This window comes from Somniosus microcephalus, chromosome 4 (genome assembly GCF_052327205.1).
Source record: "Somniosus microcephalus isolate GS21.2 chromosome 4, FLI_Smic_1.0, whole genome shotgun sequence".
Taxonomy (NCBI): domain Eukaryota; kingdom Metazoa; phylum Chordata; class Chondrichthyes; order Squaliformes; family Somniosidae; genus Somniosus; species Somniosus microcephalus.
The window spans coordinates 35,882,908-35,902,277 of record NC_140990.1 but is presented as its reverse complement, the minus strand read 5'-3'; the positions used below and the strand labels follow the sequence as shown (position 1 = coordinate 35,902,277).

The following is a 19,370-nucleotide window of genomic DNA, read 5'->3' as shown; positions in this document are numbered from 1 at the left end:
CTCCACCACTGGTGCACTGTGTCTGCAGTTTGTATGGTCTACAAGATGACCAGTCAGGCCGTGTGGAGTCAAAGGCCAGGCAGCAGAATGGATGGAAAGATCGCAACAAACTTCCCTTAACTCCAACCCTCTGATTTCTGTTTTGTAGCCATCTTTCCATCCATTCTGCTGCCTGACCCTTCACTCCACATGGCCTGACCTGGGTCATCTTCCAGATCTCACAAACTATCATGGATAACAAGCTGGTTACAAAACAGGAAACAGAGAATAGGGGTTAAGAGTGGCAAAAGGTGGGAAGTGGTGTTCCACAGGGATCGATGCTGGGACCAAAGTTGTTAACCATTTACAGAAACGGTTTGGACTCGGGAATCAGAGGTACAGTTCCAAAATTTGTCCATGACACCAAATTGGGAGGTAGAGTTAATACTGAGGAAGACTGTGACAAAATCATGGGTTAAACTCCCTCTCTAACAGCACTGTGGGAGTACCTTCATCACATGGTCTGCAGCGATTCAAGAAGGTGGCTCACCACCACCTTCACAAGGGCAACTAGGGATGGGCAATAAATGCTGGCCTTGCCAGCGATGCCCACATTCCATGAATGAATATTTTAAAAATGCAATACTTCCAGAATGGGAGGGTAATTAGAAAATGAATTTTAAGATAGGTGGTGTATTTTGGTAGGAATAATAAGGAGGCCACAAACTACTTAGAAAATAAGAATCTAAATGAGGTAGAGGAGCAAAGGGATCTCGGGGTCCAGATACACAAATCACTAAAAGTAGCGACGCAGGTTAATGAGGCCATAACAGGAGCAAACAATGCACTGGGGATCATTTCTAGAGGGATAGAATTAAAAAGCAGAAGTTATGTTAAACTTGTATAGAACCTTGGTTAGACCACACTTGGCGTACAGTGAACAGTTCTGGTCACCATATTATAAAAAGGATATAGAGGCACTGGAGAAGGTGGAAAAAGGCTTTGCAAGGATGATCCTAGAACTGAGAGGTTATACTTAGCAGGAAAGGCTGAACAGGCTGGGGCTCTTTTCTCTAGAATAAAGAGGCCGATGGGTGACCTGATCGAGGTCTTTAAGATGATGAAAAGGTTATATCGGGTGGACCTGGAGAACATGTTTCCACTTGTGGGGGAGTCCAAAACTACAGGTCATAAATATAACACCGTCTCTAATAAATCCAATGGGGAATTCAGGGGAAACCTCTTTACCCAAAGAGAGGTAAGAATGTGGAACGTGCTACCACAAGGAGTAGTTGAGGTGAATAGCACAGATACATTCATGGGGAAGGTAGATAAGCACATGAGGGAGAAAGGAATAGAAGGATATGCTAATAGGGTTAGATGAAGAGTGGTGGGAGGAGACTCGTGTGGAGCAGAAACACCGGCATTGACCAGTTGGGCCGAATGGCCTGTTCCTGTGCTGTAGACTCTGTAATTCTATGTAACTCTGTGTAACTATGTCTTCTGACTCCTGACACAGTTGGAAAAGCTTTTATTATTATTACCACAATTGTACACCATCTTCCAAAAGATCTCTTAGCCTCTCTAATGGCTGCTTTTGACTCCCTCAATTGTTGGTGATATTTGTCTCTATTCTCCTATAAACTGAATTCACCTTGATCTGAGCTGGGTTCAATGTAAGACAGTTCAGGGAGTCAGACATCATTCACCCCTAGACCTACGCTGGCCGGTAAAACCTCAGACGGTTCCTCAGTAAGGATTCCTCTGGTTCCTTGCCATGCATTTGTCAGGATACTGAAGCCCAGCTTCCTTACACTTCACTCACAGAGGCCCCACTCCTGGAGACCCCACTCCCTTAGACTACAACCTTCAGCACGGTCAGTGGTGGAGTTCCACAGCGGGAGTGATCCCAGAGTAATTGTCGGGATCGCACGCCTGTGGATGTTCCAGGTCATGTATTTTTAATTATCATGGTGTCTACCACACACACGTCAATAAAACAGGGAGTTCCTGGAAACACGCTGCAAGTCCTTCTTTATCTGGCGATCAAATGTCTGTTGTATAATTGTACCAGCAGTTAACAGGCTCCTGTGAACTTCTCCCTCTGCTATTTTAATGCAGACTTTAACCAATTTATTATAACCTGCCTTAAAATGGTAGGTTCAGGACTGTCCCACAAACATGTTAAACCTTCGTAGAATAATTACCAGTCATTTGTAGGCTGGAAACTTAAACCTGTTTCACTTTCAGTCAGTTTGACACCAATTTCTGATTTGACAGCACGTTCCCAGCATTCACCGTTGTTCTTCCCGACTCTAAACACAGTTGTAAAGGAGCCTTCTGTTCCATGCCTAGGAGCTCTGAACCATGGAAGAGAGCGGCTGGGAAACATTTCTTACAGGCCTCGAGATTAACCCGCACGTCAACCTTGCTGTCAGTGAAGAGAGGTGAGAAAGACCAAAGTGCCATTTGCCCCTCTCAGTGTGGCCCTGAAGGACTGTGTCCAGGCTGAAGTTCTGTTCCCACCGTACGACCCTCCCCCAGATTGCCCTTTCTGAGCTCCAGCCAGATGATGCTAAACACTCAGGTGGGAAAGAAGGAAATCTACAACAATGTGTTTAAAACAAAGCTGATTTACCTGACATCTAACCAGAAAATTAAACTCCAGCCCAGTTATAGGAGTTATTAACATCAGCAGAAACAAAGTCAAACTGTCAGAATGAACATGGTTCAGTCCTGGATGTGATTAACAGCAGCAATAACAGCAGAATCCAAACCCTGCAGTGAATTGTGAACTCACTGGTGTCTCAGCAGGTGGGATGGACGAGTGAATCCCTTCCCACACACGGAGCAGGTGAACGGCCTTTCCCCGGTGTGAACTCGCTGGTGTGTCAGCAGGTTGGATGAACGACTGAATCCCTTCCCACAGTCAGAGCAGGTGAACGGCCTCTCCCCAGTGTGAACTCGCTTGTGTGTCAGGTCGGATGACTGAGTGAATCCCTTCCCACACAACAAGCAGGTGAACGTTCTCTCCCCAGTGTGAACTCGCTGGTGTGTCAGGAGGTTGGATGATTGAGTGAATCCCTTCCCACACACGGAGCAGGTGAATGGCCTCTGCCCAGTGTGAACTTGCTGGTGTGTCACCAGGGTGGATGACTGAATGAATCCCTTCCCACACAATAAGCAGGTGAACAGTCTCTCCCCAGTGTGAACTCGCTGGTGTCTCAGCAAGTACGATGAACAAGTGAATCCCTTCCCACACACAGAGCAGGTGAACGGAATCTCCCCAGTGTGTGCGCATTGGTGTGTCAGCAGAGTGCATGACTGAGTGAATCCCTTCCCACACTCAGAGCAGGTGAACGGCCTCTCCCCAGTGTGACTGCGCTTGTGTCTCGATAGGCTGGAGGATCGGCTGAAGCCTCATCCACACACAGAACACGTGTACGGTTTCTCCCCGCTGTGAACGGTGCTTTTTGCTTCCATGTTCAAAGGCCGATGATATTCAGGTCCTGATGAAGCAAGTCATTTGAGGGGCCAGCACCAGAAACAAGTGACCATGAAAGCTGTCGGATTATCATAAAAATCCAACTGGTTCATTAATAAGAACATAAGAAATAGGAGCAGGAGTCGGCCACTTGGCCCCTCGAGCCTGCTCCGCCATTCAATGAGATCATGGCTGATCTGATTTTGGGCTCAGCTCCATTTCCCTGCCTGCTCCCCATAACCCTTCACTCCCTTATTGTTCAAAAATCTGTCTATCTCTGCCTTAAATATATTTAATGACTCCGCCTCCACAGCTTTCTGGGGCAGGGAATTCCACAGATTTACGACCCTCAGAGAAGAAATTCCTCCTCATCTCAGTTTTAAATGGGCGACCCTTTATCTGAAGCTATGCCCCCGAGTTCTAGATTTCCCCACGAGAGGAAACATCCTCTCTGCATCTACCTTGTCGAGCCCCCTCAGTATCTTATGTGTTTCAATAAGATCACCTCTCATTCTTCTAAACTCCAATGAGTATCGGCCCAGCCTGCTCAACCTTTCTTCATAAGTCAACCCCTTCATCTCAGGAATCAACCTCGTGAACCTTCTCTGAACTGCCTCCAATGCAAGTATATCCCTCCTTAAATAAGGAGACCAAAACTGTACGCAGTACTCCAGGTGTGGTCTCACCAATACCCTGTACAGTTGTAGCAGGACTTCCCTGCTTTTATACTCCAGCCCCTTTGAAATAAAGGCCAAAATTCTATTTGCCTTCCTGATTACTTGCTGTACCTGCATGCTAACTTTTTGTGTTTCATGCACAAGGACCCCCAGGTCCCTCTGTACTGCAGCATTTTGTAATCTCTCTCCACTTAAATAATAATTTGCTTTTTTATTTTTCCTACCAAAGTGGATAACCTCACACTTTCCCACATTATACTCCATCTGCCAAATGTTTGCCCACTCACTTAGCCTGCCTCTATCCCTTTGCAGATTCTTTGTGCCCTCTTCACAACTTGCTTTCCCACCTATCTTTGTATCAGCAACAAATTTGGCTATATTACACTCGGTCCCTTCATCCAAGTCACTAATGTAGATTGTAAATAGTTGAGGCCCCAGCACTGATCCCTGTGGTGCCCCACAAGTTACCGTTTGCCAACCGGAAAATGACCCATTTATCCCGACTCTCTCTTTTCTGTTAGTTAGCCAATCCTCGATCCATGCTAATATATTACCCCCAACCACATGAGCTCTTGTGCAGTAACCTTTTATGTGGCACCTTATCGAATGCCTTCTGAAAATCCAAATGTCCTTCAGGGAAGGGAACCTGCCTACACAAGACTATGGCCTCTATGGGAGGAGAGAGAGAGAGATGGGGGAGAAGGAGAGGGGCTTTATACATCTGCAACTTTGACAGAACCTCCCAAGTCCACGACCTCCACCACCTAGAAGGACAAGGGAAACCGGTGCATGGGAGCACCATCACCTCCAAGTTTACCAGCAAGCCACACACCATCCTGACTTGGACATATATCGCCGTTCCTTCACCAATCCTGGTTGGGAATCATGTAACTCCTTACCTAACAGCATTGTGGGAGTACTTTCACCACACGGACTGCAGCGGTTGAAGAAGGCGGCCCATCATCACCTTCTCAATGGGAAACTGAGGATTGGCAATATATGATGGGTGGTGGTGTTCCACAAGGATCAGTGCTGAGACCACTGCTGTTCACAATTTACATTAACCATTTAGAATTTGGAATCAAAAACTCAATTTCTAAATTTGCGCATGACACCAAATTGGGGGTGCTAGTCAATACTGAGGAGGACTGCAACAAATTAGAGGAGGACATTAATAAACTTGTAGAATGAGCATATAATTGGCACATGAAGTTCAACACAGATAAATGTGAGGTATTACATTTTGGTAGGAAGAATGGGTAGGTCACTTATCACTTGGAGGGTGCGAGTCTAGGTGGGGTAGAGGAACAAAGGGATCTCGGAGTACAAATACACAAATCACTAAAAGTTGCGACACAAATTAGCAAGGCCATAAAAAGAGCAAACCAAGCACCAAGGTTTATTTCTAGAGGGATAGAATTGAAAAGTAGGTAAGTTATGCTAAACCTGTATCGAACCTTGGTTAGACCACACTTGGAGTACTGCGTACATTTCTGGTCACCATATTATAAAAAGGATATAGAGGCACTGGAGAGGGTGCAGAGAAGATTTAGAAGGATGATACCAGAAATGCGAGGGTATACATATCAGGAAAGGATGAACAGGCTGGGTCTCTTCTCTTGTAAAAAGGCTGAGGGGTGACCTAATAGAGGTCTTTAAAATTATGAAAGGCTTTGATAGAGTGGATACAGAGAGAATGTTTCCACTTGTGGGGAAGAGCATAACCAGAGGCCATCAATATAAGATAGTCACCAAAAAATCCAATAGGGAATTCAGAAGAAACTTCTTTACCCAGAGAGTACAGGGAGTGGTTGAAGCGAACAGTATCGATGCATTTAAGGGGCGGTTAGATAAGCATATGAGGGAGAAGGGAATAGAGGGTGATGCTGATAGATTTAGATGAGGAAAGACGGGAGGAGGCTCGAGTGGAGCATAAACGCCGGCATGGACTGGTTGGGCCGAATGGCCTGTTTCTGTGCTGTATATCCTACATATGTATGTAATATATGTTGGCCTTGCTAGTGACGCCCACATCCCAAAAATGAATTAAAATAAATCTGCAGATGCAAAAGGGATTAATAGCCACTACAGAAATACTTGTTTCTAAAACAATATTATTTTACATTGTAGGGACAGTGTCTGTTTAGCAACCTGATCTCCCCCAGGATCCACCTCCCTTGACAGTCTCACATTGGAAATTGTTGGGTCCTCCTGGGCTCAGAAGTACTGGGGGTTAAACCCAGCAGCATCAAACACTCCCAGGGCAGGTGCAGCATGGGTTAGATACAGAGTAAAGCTCCCTCTACACTGTCCCATCAGACACTCCCAGGGCAGCTACAGCACGGGTTAGATACAGAGTAATGCTCCCTCTACACTGTCCCATCAAACACTCCCAGGGCAGGTACAGCACGGGTTAGATACAGAGTAAAGCTCCCTCTACACTGTCCCATCAGACACTCCCAGGGCAGCTACAGCACAGGTTAGATACAGAGTAAAGCTCCCTCTGCACTGTCCCATCAAACACTCCCAGGGCAGGTACAGCACGGGTTCGATACAGCATAAAGCTCCCTCTAAACTGTCCCATCAAACACACCCAGGGCAGGTACAGCACGGGTTAGATACAGAGTAAAGCTCCCTCTACACTGTCCCATCAAACCCTCCAGTGCAGGTACAGCACAGGTTAGATACAGAGTAAAGCTCTCTCTACACTGTCCCATCAAACACTCGAGTGCCGTGCTGAGGGACTGAAGCCCGGCGCAGAGTAAAGTTCCCTCTGCTCTGCTCCACCAACATGCCTGAGCCCTAAACTCAGACGAGCGCCCTCTGCTGCCTGACACTGGTCTCAGCAGCGGGAGAACCAGGCGGCGGAGGTCCCGCCCCTCGGACACCCCGATTGGTTGGAGGACCCGCCGCCACCTCAGACCTCCAAGATCCGCCCGCTCTCCCTATTGGTCGGAGCTCACGTCAGTCCTCGCCCTGGAGTTGATGACGTGCCCAGTCCCACTCCCTGCAGCAGACGCCGGGCTGCGGCCACTCAATCATAGAAACATAGAAGATAGGAGCAGGAGTAGGCTATTCAGCCCCTCGAGCCTGCTCCGCCATTCAATGAGATCATGGCTGATCATCCAAATTCAGTACCCTGTCCCTGCCTTCTCCACATATCCCTTGAACCCTTTAGCCTTAAGAAATATATCCAACTCCTTCTTGAATATATTTAATGAATTGGCCTCAACTGCCTTCTGTGGTAGAGAATTCCACAGGTTCACCACACTCTGGGTGAAGAAATTCCTCCTCATCTCTGTCCTAAATGGCTTACCCCTTATCCTTAAACTGTGACCCCTGGTTCTGGAATCCCCGACCATCGGGAACATCCTTCCAGCATCTAGTCTGTCTAGTCCTGTTAGAATTTTATAAGTTTCAATGAGATCCCCTCTCATTCTTCTAAACTCCAGCGAGTATAAGCCCAATCGACCCAATCTCTCCTCATACGTCATTCCTGCCATCCCAGGTATCAGCCTGGTGAATCTTCGCTGCACTCCCTCCATGGCAAGAGCATCCTTCCTCAGATAAGGCGACCAAAACTGCACACAATACTCAATGTGTGATCTCACCAAGGCCCTGTACAACTGCAGCAAGACATCCTTGTTCCTGTACTCGAACCCTCTTGCTACAAAGGCCAACATACCATTTGCCATCTTAACCGCCTGCTGCACCTGCATGCTTACCTTCAGCGACTGGTGCACAAGGACACCCAGGTCTCATTGCACTGCCCCTTCTCCCAATCTATTGCCGTTCAGATAATAATCTGCCTTCCTGTTTGTGCCACCAAAGTGGATAACCTCGCATTTATCCACATTGTACTGCATCTGTCATGCTTCTGCCCAATCACCCAACCTGTCCAAATCATACTGGAGTTTCTCGGCATCCTCCTCACTGCACACACGCCAACCCAGCTTTGTGTTGTCTGCAAACTTGGAGATATTGCATCTAGTTCCCTCGTCTAGATCATTAATATATATTGTGAATAGCTGGGGTCCTAGCACCGATCCCTGCGGTACCCCACTAGTCACTGCCTGGAAAAAGACCCGTTTATTCCAACTCTTTGCTTCCTCTCTGCCAACCAGTTCTTTATCCAAGTCAGTACCTTGCCCCCAATCCCATGTGCCTTAACTTTACACGCTAATCTCTTATGCGGGACCTTATCAAAAGCCTTCTGAAAGTCCAAATACACCACATCCACTGGGTCTCCCTTATTTTACCAGTTACATCCTCAAAAAATTCCAGTAGATTAGTCAAGCACGATTTACCTTTTGTAAATCCATGTTGACTTTGTCCGATCCTGTCACTGTTTTCCAAGTGCTCTGCTGTTACATCTTATATAATGGACTCTAGCATTTTCCCCACTACCGATGTCAGGCTTACCAGTCTATAATTCCCCATGTTCTCTCTACCACCTTTATTGAATAGTGGGGTAGCATTAGCTACCCTCCAATCCATGGGAACTGTTCCAGAGACTATTGAATTTTGGAAGATGACCAGCAATGCATCTATTATTTCTAGGGCCACTTCCTTAAGTAGCCTAGGATGTAGATTATCAGGCCCTGGGGATTTATCGGCCTTCAATCCCGTCAATTTCCCTAACATCATTTCCCTACAAATACTGATTTCTTTCAGTTTCTCCCTCTCATCAGACCCTATGTTCCCCAACATCTCTGGGAGGTTATTTGTGTCCTCCTTTGTGAAGACAGAACCAAAGTATGTATTCAATTGGTCTGCCATTTCTTTGTTCCCCATTATAAATTCCCCTGATTCTGACTGCAAGGGACCTAAGTTTGACTTCACCAATCTTTTTCTCTTCACATATCTATAATAGCTTTTACAGTCAGTTTTTATGTTTCCTGCAAGCTTACTCTCATACTCTATTTCCCCCCTCTTAATTAATCCCTTTGTCCTCCTTTTCTGAATCCTAAACTGCTCCCAATCCTCAGGTTTACTGCTTTTTCTGGCCAATTTATATGTCCTCTCCTTGGATCTTATGCTATCCCTAATTTCCCTTGTTAGCCACGGTTGAGTCACCTTTTTTGTATTATTTTTATGCCAAACAGGGATGAACAAATTCTGTAGTTCATCCATGCGATCTTTGAATGCTTGCCATTGCCTATCCACTGTCAACCCTTTGAGTGACATTCCCCAATCAATCCTACCCAACTCGCACCTCATACCATCGTAGTTTCCTTTATTTAAATTCAGGAACCTAGTCTCTGAGTCAACTACTTTATTCTCCATCTTAATGAAGAATTCTATCATATTATGATCGCTCCGAACCAAGGGGTCTCACACAACAAGATTGCTAATTAATCCTTTCTCATTACATAATACCCAGTCTAAGATGGCCTGATCTCTGGTTGGTTCCTCGACATAGTGGTTCAGGAAACCATCCCGTAAACACTCCAGGAATTCCTCCTCCACAGTATTGTTACTAATTTGGTTAGCCCAATCTATATGTAGATTAAAGTCACCCATGATGACTGCTGTGCCCTTATTGCACGCTTCTCTAATTTCCCATTTAATGCCATCCCCGACCTCTGCATTACTGTTTGGGGATCTGTATACCACTCCCACTCACTCCGCTCGGTGCCGAGGGCGCTCCGGTTTGTATTTTCTTTATGTTTATCTCCCTGCCCGCACTTCTCTCCCCATATATAAACAAACCTCATGAAGCTCACAGTCACAGGCCATCCGGGCTCTCAGCCGGTTACCCGGACCTTCACCAGAATGCCCCAGGCGGGGCCCCCTAGCGGCTCATTGTCCGGAGTGGGTCTTGCAGAGCATGCGTAGTCCGCCGCCCAGGGCTTGGATTTCGACACCGGCCTCGGCCGAGAATCAACGACAGCTGTGGAGCCCGGCACAGGCACGGTACAGAGATCGATGGATGTGGGAGGGGTGGTCACCTGAGCATGCGCAGTCTGCCGCCCAGGGCCTCGGCTGAGAATCAGCACCGGCCACGGAGCCCGACACAGGCCGCCAGCGCGCAGGCGCGGTACAGAGATCGATGGATGTGGGAGTGGTGGTGTCCTGAGCATGCGCAGTCCACCGCACAGGGCCTCAGCTGAGAATCAGCACCTGCCGCGGAGCCCGGCACAGGCCGCCAGCGCGCAGGCGCAGTACAGAGATCGATGGCTGGGGGAGGGGTGGTGGTCTGAGCATGCGCAGTGTGGGCCGGCGCCTGTTGAGCAGGAAGGGCGGGGACAAATGGCGCATGCGCGGTGTCGTCCACAACTCAGCGCAGCGGCCGGAGCACGGGGGCTTATGGGTATTGCATCCTTTCAACCTGTGCAGCAGCTGGAGCCTGAAAATCAGCTTCACTGCCCCTGGGCTGGGAAAGGGGAACATGAGGCAACATTCTCCCTCTTACCCCTTTCTAAACTCGTTTTAGAAGTGGAGCATTTACAGACAGGAAGCTCAGACCAAACATTACGTCAAGATCAGACAAAGTCGTTCGATTCATCACCACCTGAACATCATCGGCCTTTGCACATGGAAGGAGAAAGCAGCGATCGCAGCGATGACAAACCGCACACGTGTTCAGTGTGTGGACGTGGATTCAGCCAATTGCCTGACCTGGTGAGACACGTGCACCATCACACCGGGGAGAAACCAGGTAAAGGTGGGGACGGCGGGAATAGATTCAGTTCCCCGCCTGCATTGAAAGTTCAACAGCGCAGTCGCACCAGGGACAGTCCGTTCACCTGCTCCGTGTGTGGAAAGGGATTTGTTTGTTCATCCCACCTGCAAACACACCAGCGAGTTCACACTGGGGAGAGACCGTTCACCTGCTCAGACTGTGGGAAAAAATTCATTCAGTCATCCCACCTGCTGACACACCAGCGAGTTAACACTGGGGAGAAGCCGTTCACCTGCTCCGTGTGTGGGAAGGGATTCACTGATTCTTCCACCCTGCAGACACACCAGCTTGTTCACACTGACGAGAGACCGTTTCAGTGTTCTGATTGTGGGAAGAGTTTTAAAAGCCCCCAGGGTCTGAAGCGGCACCAGCTTGTTCACACTGGGGAGAGGCTGTTTAACTGTTCTGAGTGCGCGAAGTGCTCTAAAAGCTCCGGGGCTCTGAAGGAACACCAGCGAGCTCACACTGGGGAGAGACCGTTTACACGCACTGACTGTGGAAAGAGCTTTAAAATCCCCCAGGATCTGAAGCGACACCAGCTTGTTCACACTGATGAGCGACCATGTAACTGTTCTGCCTGTGGTAAGAGCTTTAAAGGCTCTGGTGATCTGGTGCGACATCAGCTTGTTCACACTGATGAGAGGCCGTTTACATGTTCTGACTGCGGTAAGAGCTTTAAAAGTTCCGGGGATCAGAAGGCACACCAGCGAGTTCACACCGGGGAGAGGCCATTCAACTGCTCCGTGTGTGGAAAGGGATTCACTGATTCATCCACCATGCTGAGACACCAGCGAGTTCACACTGACGAGAGACCCTTTAAATGTTCTGACTGTGGGAAGAGCTTTAAAATCCCCCAGGAGCTCAAGCGACACCAGCGAGTTCACACTGGGGAGAGGCCATTCACCTGCTCCGTGTGTGGGAAAGGATTCACTCAGTCATCCCACCTGCTGAGACACTGGCGAGTTCACACTGGAGAGAGACCGTTCACCTATTCCAAGTGTGGGAAAGGATTCACTCAGTCATCCACCCTGCTGAAACACCAGCGACTTCACACTGACGAGAGACCCTTGAAATGTTCTGACTGTGGGAAGAGCTTTAAAAGCTCTAAGAACCTTAAGAGACACCAGCGTCTTCACACTGATCATAGAATCTAACAGCACAGAAGGAGGTGATTCGGCCTATCGTGTCTGTGCCGGCTTTTTCAAAGTTTTGTCCAATTTAGTTCCACACCCCAGCTTTATCTGCAAACTAGTCCTCTTCAAGTACATGTCCAATTACCGTTTGAAAGTTCCTGTGGAACCTGATTCCAGCATCCTTTCAGATGGTGTGTTCCAGATCTTAACAACCCTCTGTGTGAAAACAATTCTCCTCATTCCCCTCTAGTTCTTTTTGCAACTATTTTAAATCTGTGACCTTTGGTTACCGACCCACTTGCCAGAGTGAACAGTTTCTCCCTATTTGCTCGATCAAAACCCCTCATCATTTTGAACACCTCTATTAGGTCTCCTCTTAACCTTCTCTGCTCTAAGGGGAACAATCCAAGCTTCTCCAATCTCTCCACATAACTGAAGTCCCTCATCCCTGGTACCATCCTGGTCAACCTCCTCTGTACCCTCTCCAAGGCCTTGACATCCTTCCTAAAGTGTGGTGCCCAGAACTGTACGCAAGACTCCAGCTGAGGCCAAAACCCTGCAGCTGTACAAAACTCTGGTTAGACCACACCTGGAGTACTGTGAGCAGTTCTGGGCACCAAACCTTAGGAAGGATATATTGGCCTGGGAGGGAGTGCAGCATAGGTTTACCAGAATGATACCCGGACTTCAAGGGTTAAGTTACGAGGAGAGATTACACAAATTAAGGTTGTATTCCCTGGAATTTAGAAGGTTAAGGGGTTATCTGATCGAAGTTTTCAGGATATTAAGGGGAACAGATAGGGTAGATAGAGAGAAACTATTTCCACTGGTTGGGGATTCTAGGACTGGGGGCACAGTCGAAAATTAGAGTCAGACCTTTCAGGATTGAATTTAGGAAACACTTCTACACACAAAGGGTGGTAGAAGTTTGGAACTCTCTTTGGCAAACGGCAATTGATGCGAGATCAATTGTTAATTTTAAATCTGAGATTGATAGGTTTTTGTTACCCAAAGGTATTAAGGGATATGGGCCAAAGGCGGGTGTATGGAGTTAGATCGCAGATCAACAACAGAAAATGCTGGAAATACTCAGCAGGCCAGGCAGTATCCGTGGAGAGAGAAACAGAGTTAACGTTTCAGGTCTGGGACCCTTCATCAGAACTGGAAAGACTGTATTGGTGCCGTTTCCTGCTCTCGACCTGAACTGGATAAATTCATTCACTTTACTTCCAATTTCCACCCTGCCCTCACTTTCACATGGTCCATCTCCGATTCTTCCCTTCCCTTCCTTGACTTCTCTGTCTCCATTTCTGGCGATCGGCTTTCAACAAACATCCACTACAAGCCCACCGACTCCCACAGCTACCTGGACTACAGTTCCTCCCACCCCGCTTCTTGTAAGGACTCTATTCCTTTCTCCCAGTTTCTCCATCTCCGCCGTGTCTGTTCTGACGATGTCACCTTCCATACTAGTGCTTCTGACATGTCTTCCTTTTTCCTCAACCGAGGATTCCCCTCTACCATGGTTGACATGGTTCTTGACCGTGTCCGTTCTATTTCCCGCACTTCTGCTCTCACCCCTGCCCCTCCCTCCCAGAACCACGATAGGGTTCCCCTTGTCCTCACCTTTCACCCCACCAGCCTCCACATTCAACGGATCATCCTCTGCCATTTCCGCCACCTCCAATGTGATCCCACCACCAAACACATCTTCCCCTCACCTCCCCTTTCAGCATTCCAAAGGGACCGCTCCCTCCGCGACACCCTGGTCCACTCCTCAATCACTCCCAACAACCCTGCTCCTTCACCTGGCACCTTCCCGTGCAAGCGCAGGAGATGCAACACATGCCCTTTTACCTCCTCCCCTCCCACTGTCCAGGGCCCCAAACACCCCTTCCAGGTGAAACAGCAATTTACTTGTACTTCTTGCAATTTAATATACTGTATTTGCTTCTCACGATGCGGCCTCCTCTACATTGGGGAGACCAAACGCAGATTGGGCGACCGCTTTGCGGAACACCTCCTTTCAGTCCGTACGGGTGACCCTGAGCTTCCGGTTGCCTGTCACTTTAATTCACCGCTTCACTCCCACTCTGATCTCTCTGTCCTCGGGCTATTGCATTGTTCCAATGAAGCTCAACTTAAGCTCGAGGAACAGCACCTCATCTTTCGACTGGGCACTTTGCAGCCTGCCGGACTCAACATTGAGTTCAACAATTTCAGATAATTATCCCTGCCCCCATTTTTCATGCAGTATGATTTTTGCCATTCCCATTTGCAACATTTTATCTTTCCTGCCTCTTACAAAAGTACAGGATGTTCTTTCTATTTCTTCCTCCCCTCCTAACCGCCCACCCCCCCCCCACCCCCATCTCTGCACCTGCTTAATATCTGTTACATCTCCAGCTTTTTCCAGTTCTGATGAAGGGTCCCAGACCTGAAACGTTAATGCTGTTTCTCTCTCCACGGATGCTGCCTGGCCTGCTGAGTATTTCCAGCATTTTCTGTTGTTATTTCAGATTTCCAGCATCCGCAGTATTTTGCAATTATAGATCGCAGATCAGCCATGATCTCATTGAATGACGGAACAGGCTCGAGGGGCTGAATGGCCTCCTCCTGTCCTATGTTCCTCACTAGTGATTTGTAAAGGGTTAGTGTAACTTCCTTGTTTTTGTATTCAATGGCCCTATTTACAAAGCCAAGTATCCCATACACTTTCTGAACCGCCTCACCAACTTGCCGTGGCACTTTCAAAGATTTGTGAATATGGACCCCCAGGTCCCTCTGCTCTTGCACCCCCTCAAAATAGTCCCATTTAGATTATACGGCCTCTCCCTGTTGTTTCTCCCAAAGAGCATCACTTCACACTTATCCTCATTTAATTTCATCTGCCTTGTGTCTGCTCATTTCACAGTCTGTCTCTGTCCTCCTGAAGTCTGCTACTACTATGCTCACTATTTACTATGTTGCCAAGTTTTGTATCATCTGTAAACTTCAAACTTGTACACCTATACCCAAGTCCAGGTCATTTATATATAACAAAGAAAAGAAATGGTCCTAATCCTGACCCCTGGGGGAACCCACTGCATACTTCCCTCCAGTCAGAAAAACATCCCTCAGCACTACTCACTGTCTCCTCTCCCTTAGCCAATTATACCCAAATTACCATCAGCCCTTTAATTCCCTCTGCTTCTCTTTTCCGACTAAGTCTCTTATGTGGTACTTTATCAAATGCCTTTTGAAAGTCCATATATACAACATCTGCTGCACTACCTTCATCAACCCTCTGTTTCTTCAAAGAACTCAATCAGGTTAGTCCCATATCCAAGGAGGATTGAAAGATTGTCGTCGGAGCTTCTGCTGCCTCCACCCTAGCTTCCCTCAGCAATCTAGGATGCATCGCATCTGGACCGGGTGACTTGTTAACTTTGAGTGATGACAACCTATTTAGCACCTCCTTTCTATCCATTTTTATCCAATTTCTCTACCTTCCCCCTCCTCTACTGCGACATTAACTTCATCCTCTTCCTTTGTGAAGACAGATGCTCAGTACTCATTCAGTACCTCAGTGATGTAAACTACAGGCATCCCAAGTGATAGACAAGGTCGACGCTGAGCTATAGTACAGATGACAGACTTCAATCAGAGGTTCAAAACGGTCTTTATTCACAGGCCTGGGGAGAACCTTCTGAGACCGCTCTCGGATCCGACCACCGAAAGTTTAGTGAGTTACATTCTTATACATAATCTTATCAGTCATATCCTGCCCTAGGGGCGGGTACAAATCTATCAATCATAGTCTCTAGTATTCCATTATACCCATTGCTTCTACCGCATGACATTTTTACCCTTCTCCCCATGTCCCACAGTTAATCATGTTTTTTGCTTGTTTGACTTATTCCAACTCCTCTATCACCGTGGCCTTCTTATCTACTCTTGTAGCCTGGAGCCACAGTCATCCATTGTCCCTGCCAGATGGTCCGGCTCAGTAACATGTTTTCACAAGATAACAGTTCTTGTTCAATTGGCCTACTGTTCCGAACCATCTCTGCAAAGCACAGATTCTGACCTTGTAACCTGCTCCTGTTACTTCTGCAAGGCAAGCATATTTGCAATTAGTTCCACCAGACTTTGATGTAAGCCATTTTGTCTTTTAGACAACCATGTTGTAGCTTCACAAACAAGCGAAGACCGCCTTGTTACTCAATTCTTATGTATGTTATTTTGTATACGTGCTGCCTTGCCTGGCTGAACAGGCATCTTCCCCAATCTTCCCATGAGCCTCTCAGTCAATTAATCATGTTTTTAGAGCTTAGCTGGATAAATACAATAAATACAGACCTATATACTGTTTAACTCAGGGTATGAATTAATTCGCCACCTCCACCCTGTATATTGGTGCTACATCATACATATTCTAACATAAACTAATGTATGATATTAATTTGGTTACTGCGGTCCCCCCTTATGGCCCATTGGTCACCTTGACCCAATATGGCCAATATGCTACAGTTTAAGATTGTTTGCTATGCGTTCCCGTCGTCCTGGTGGTACCAGCCCAGGGTGTCTAGTCCTCATACTTCCACAATCCTAAACACAGTTTCCATCATAATTCTTCTCACGCCCTACCCCTTGTTTGTTAGTGGTTAGCAACAGTCTTTCTTTCACCCCTTCCTTCTTTATTTGTTTGGTTACGACTTGTGCTTGGTTTTGGTTCTTTCACCACCGGCAATATCCACAAAGTAATAACAAAAGGATCATTAATACGGCACCTTGCACAACTACCAACAGGTGTGATATGATCCTTATCCAGGGGAGTATATCAACATTTAGCCCCCAGTTCCAGATCTAATTGTACCAAGGAGTTTCCGCTAATGTTGTACTAATGTATTTTTGTTGTTTCTTTAAGTCTTCTTCTATTTTATGATAATACTTTAAAAATTTTCTTCGTTTCCTGCTGTAATTTCTTCCAAGCTTTCTCTTCCTCTAACTTAGGAATTGCCTTGGGCTCCGATATGACATAAGTTTCAACCTCTTTATTAAGCCCCATATTATCAAGTGACCAGGTTTTCCCTTCCTGTGGTCTTGGTGGGTGTATATATTGGTGCCCAATCTGTGTAGATATCTTTGGATCAAAACAAAAGTTTGGTTGGGGAATGGGACAAGTCAGATCTTGATATTCATATTTCTGTTCAGTTGTGGTGACACAAAATGCCCCGTTGTTCCTCGGTGCTACCCTTGTCCGGTGTATCCCTCTTGGGTGTACCTCAAGGGTGCAATTGGTGGATTTTGTGAATCCGCACTCGGATGTGTCTCCCTCGGTGGGGGGGTGTGTGCACACCCAGGTCCTTCCCTTGTGGTGACACCCGCCCATTACCACCCCCCTTAAGGTTCCATTCTTCCGTTTATTATCTTCATCCCTTTCCCAAATTGCCTTGGTAGGGACATCATGATATTTAACCCAACTCTCCCTGTTTACCTCTCCTATATTAATCACATCATATAGGGGCTGTCCCTCTCCTGGGAGTTGTGGGATGGCCAGTACAAAGCCACTCACCTTAGTCCATGGGGTCAGACAATTGCCTGCCCGGTATACTTGTCCCATTTTACGCCCCTTACATAGGCTTTTATTTGTGTCAATCCAAGGTTCCAGATCCTCATTAGTAATCCAATCAGGGATCTGTCCATTATCTATTTGCTTCATGTTATGTTGAGCATTCGACAATAGCCATGAGCCATACATGGCACATACTAATTCCTTATGGGTTTGGTGAGATGCATTGATAAGTCGATCAATAATTGTATTGATTGTTTCTGCATGGGGGGCTACGATCTCTTCCACCCCCAACAATTGTATTATCGTTTGTTTTCCTGCCAGTGCCAATTGCTGGCTATTTCCAGTGGCTTGTTTTAGTAACTTCTCTATTTTTGCATGTAGTTCTTCTTCTCCTTCGTTTACTCTTTCTGTGTCCAGGCTATTAACTGTTGCTAACCCGGCCACATACCCTGCTCCGGCCATTTCCAATACTCCCCGTTTCTTACATCTCTGTAAGTTAGATATTCCCTGTGGACCCTCTAATTGTTTTATCCACAGGGAGTCCCATAATTGTTTTGTATGATTGTTACACATCGCGGGCATCTCAAAAGTACTCATATTAACAGCAAGCTCACTAACTCTGTGTTACACTGAGATACACCTCACCCTGTGTTACACTGAGATACACCTCACCCTGTGTTACACTGAGATACACCTCACCCTGTGTTACACTGAGATACACCTCACCCTGTGTTACACTGAGATACACCTCACTCTGTGTTACACTGAGATACACCTCACCCTGTGTACACTGAGATTCACCTCACCCTGTGTTACACTGAGATACACCTCACCCTGTGTACACTGAGATTCACCTCACCCTGTGTTACACTGAGATACACCTCACCCTGTGTTACACTGAGATACACCTCACTCTGTGTTACACTGAGATACACCTCACCCCGTGTTACACTGAGATACACCTCACCCTGTGTTACACTGAGATACACCTCACTCTGTGTTACACTGAGATACACCTCACCCTGTGTTACACTGAGATACACCTCACCCTGTGTTACACTGAGATACACCTCACCCTGTGTTACACTGAGATACACCTCACCCTGTGTTACACTGAGATACACCTCACCCTGTGTTACACTGAGATTCACCTCACCCTGTGTTACACTGAGATACACCTCACCCTGTGTTACACAGAGATACACCTCACCCTGTGTTACACTGAGATACACCTCACTCTGTGTTACACTGAGATACACCTCACCCTGTGTTACACTGAGATACACCTCACCCTGTGTTACACTGAGATACACCTCACCCTGTGTTTCTTGTTATTAAACCCCCTCGTGCTCCTTTGTCCATTGACGGGCACGTTACTGGGGTTGTGGTAATTTTATGCTTGTTTAATAAATCTCCTAATTCTATCCTTCAGGGGCCCGACATCCTCACCCCCGGTAGTGACTCCTTCGGGGAGTGTCATTGCTCGTCCGGTCATTAGTTCGAAAGGTGTCGGCCCCGTAGTTTTATTCGGAGTTGCCCTAAGTCTCATCAGTACACTCGGGAGTAACTCTGCCCATCCCTTCCCTGTGTCTTCTATTGCTTTAGCTAAGGATAATTTCAAAGTCCAGTTCATCCTTTCCACCATCACTGAACTCTGAGGGTGGTATGGTATGTGGAACCTTTGTCTGATACCTAATAATGTGCATGTTTCCTTTATAACCGTCCCTGTAAAGTGTGTTCCCTGGTCTGAATCAATCTGCAGCGGGACCCCCAGCGTGGTACGACCTCCTCTGCCATTATTCATGCTACTGTTGTTGCCGTACAATCTCTAGTGGCGAATGCTTCAACCCATCTA

At 47.0% G+C, this 19,370-nt stretch overlaps 1 protein-coding gene and 1 pseudogene across 2 annotated transcripts in view; one reads left to right on the top strand and one right to left on the bottom strand.

Annotated features, from left to right (window-relative positions):
* Positions 1-19,370, top strand: part of LOC147118619 (uncharacterized) — a 78,688-nt gene that overhangs the window by 3,384 nt on the left and 55,934 nt on the right. Inside the window, exon 2 of one of the 2 annotated variants that reach the window (XM_085984505.1) lies at positions 11,537-11,917. In XM_085984505.1, the coding sequence (XP_085840631.1) occupies positions 11,537-11,917 (381 nt within the window). Of the gene's footprint in view, positions 1-11,536; positions 11,954-19,370 lie in introns of both variants that reach the window. The other variant, XM_085984506.1, reaches the window with a different exon arrangement.
* On the bottom strand, positions 2,603-3,511 carry LOC147118623 (uncharacterized; annotated as a pseudogene).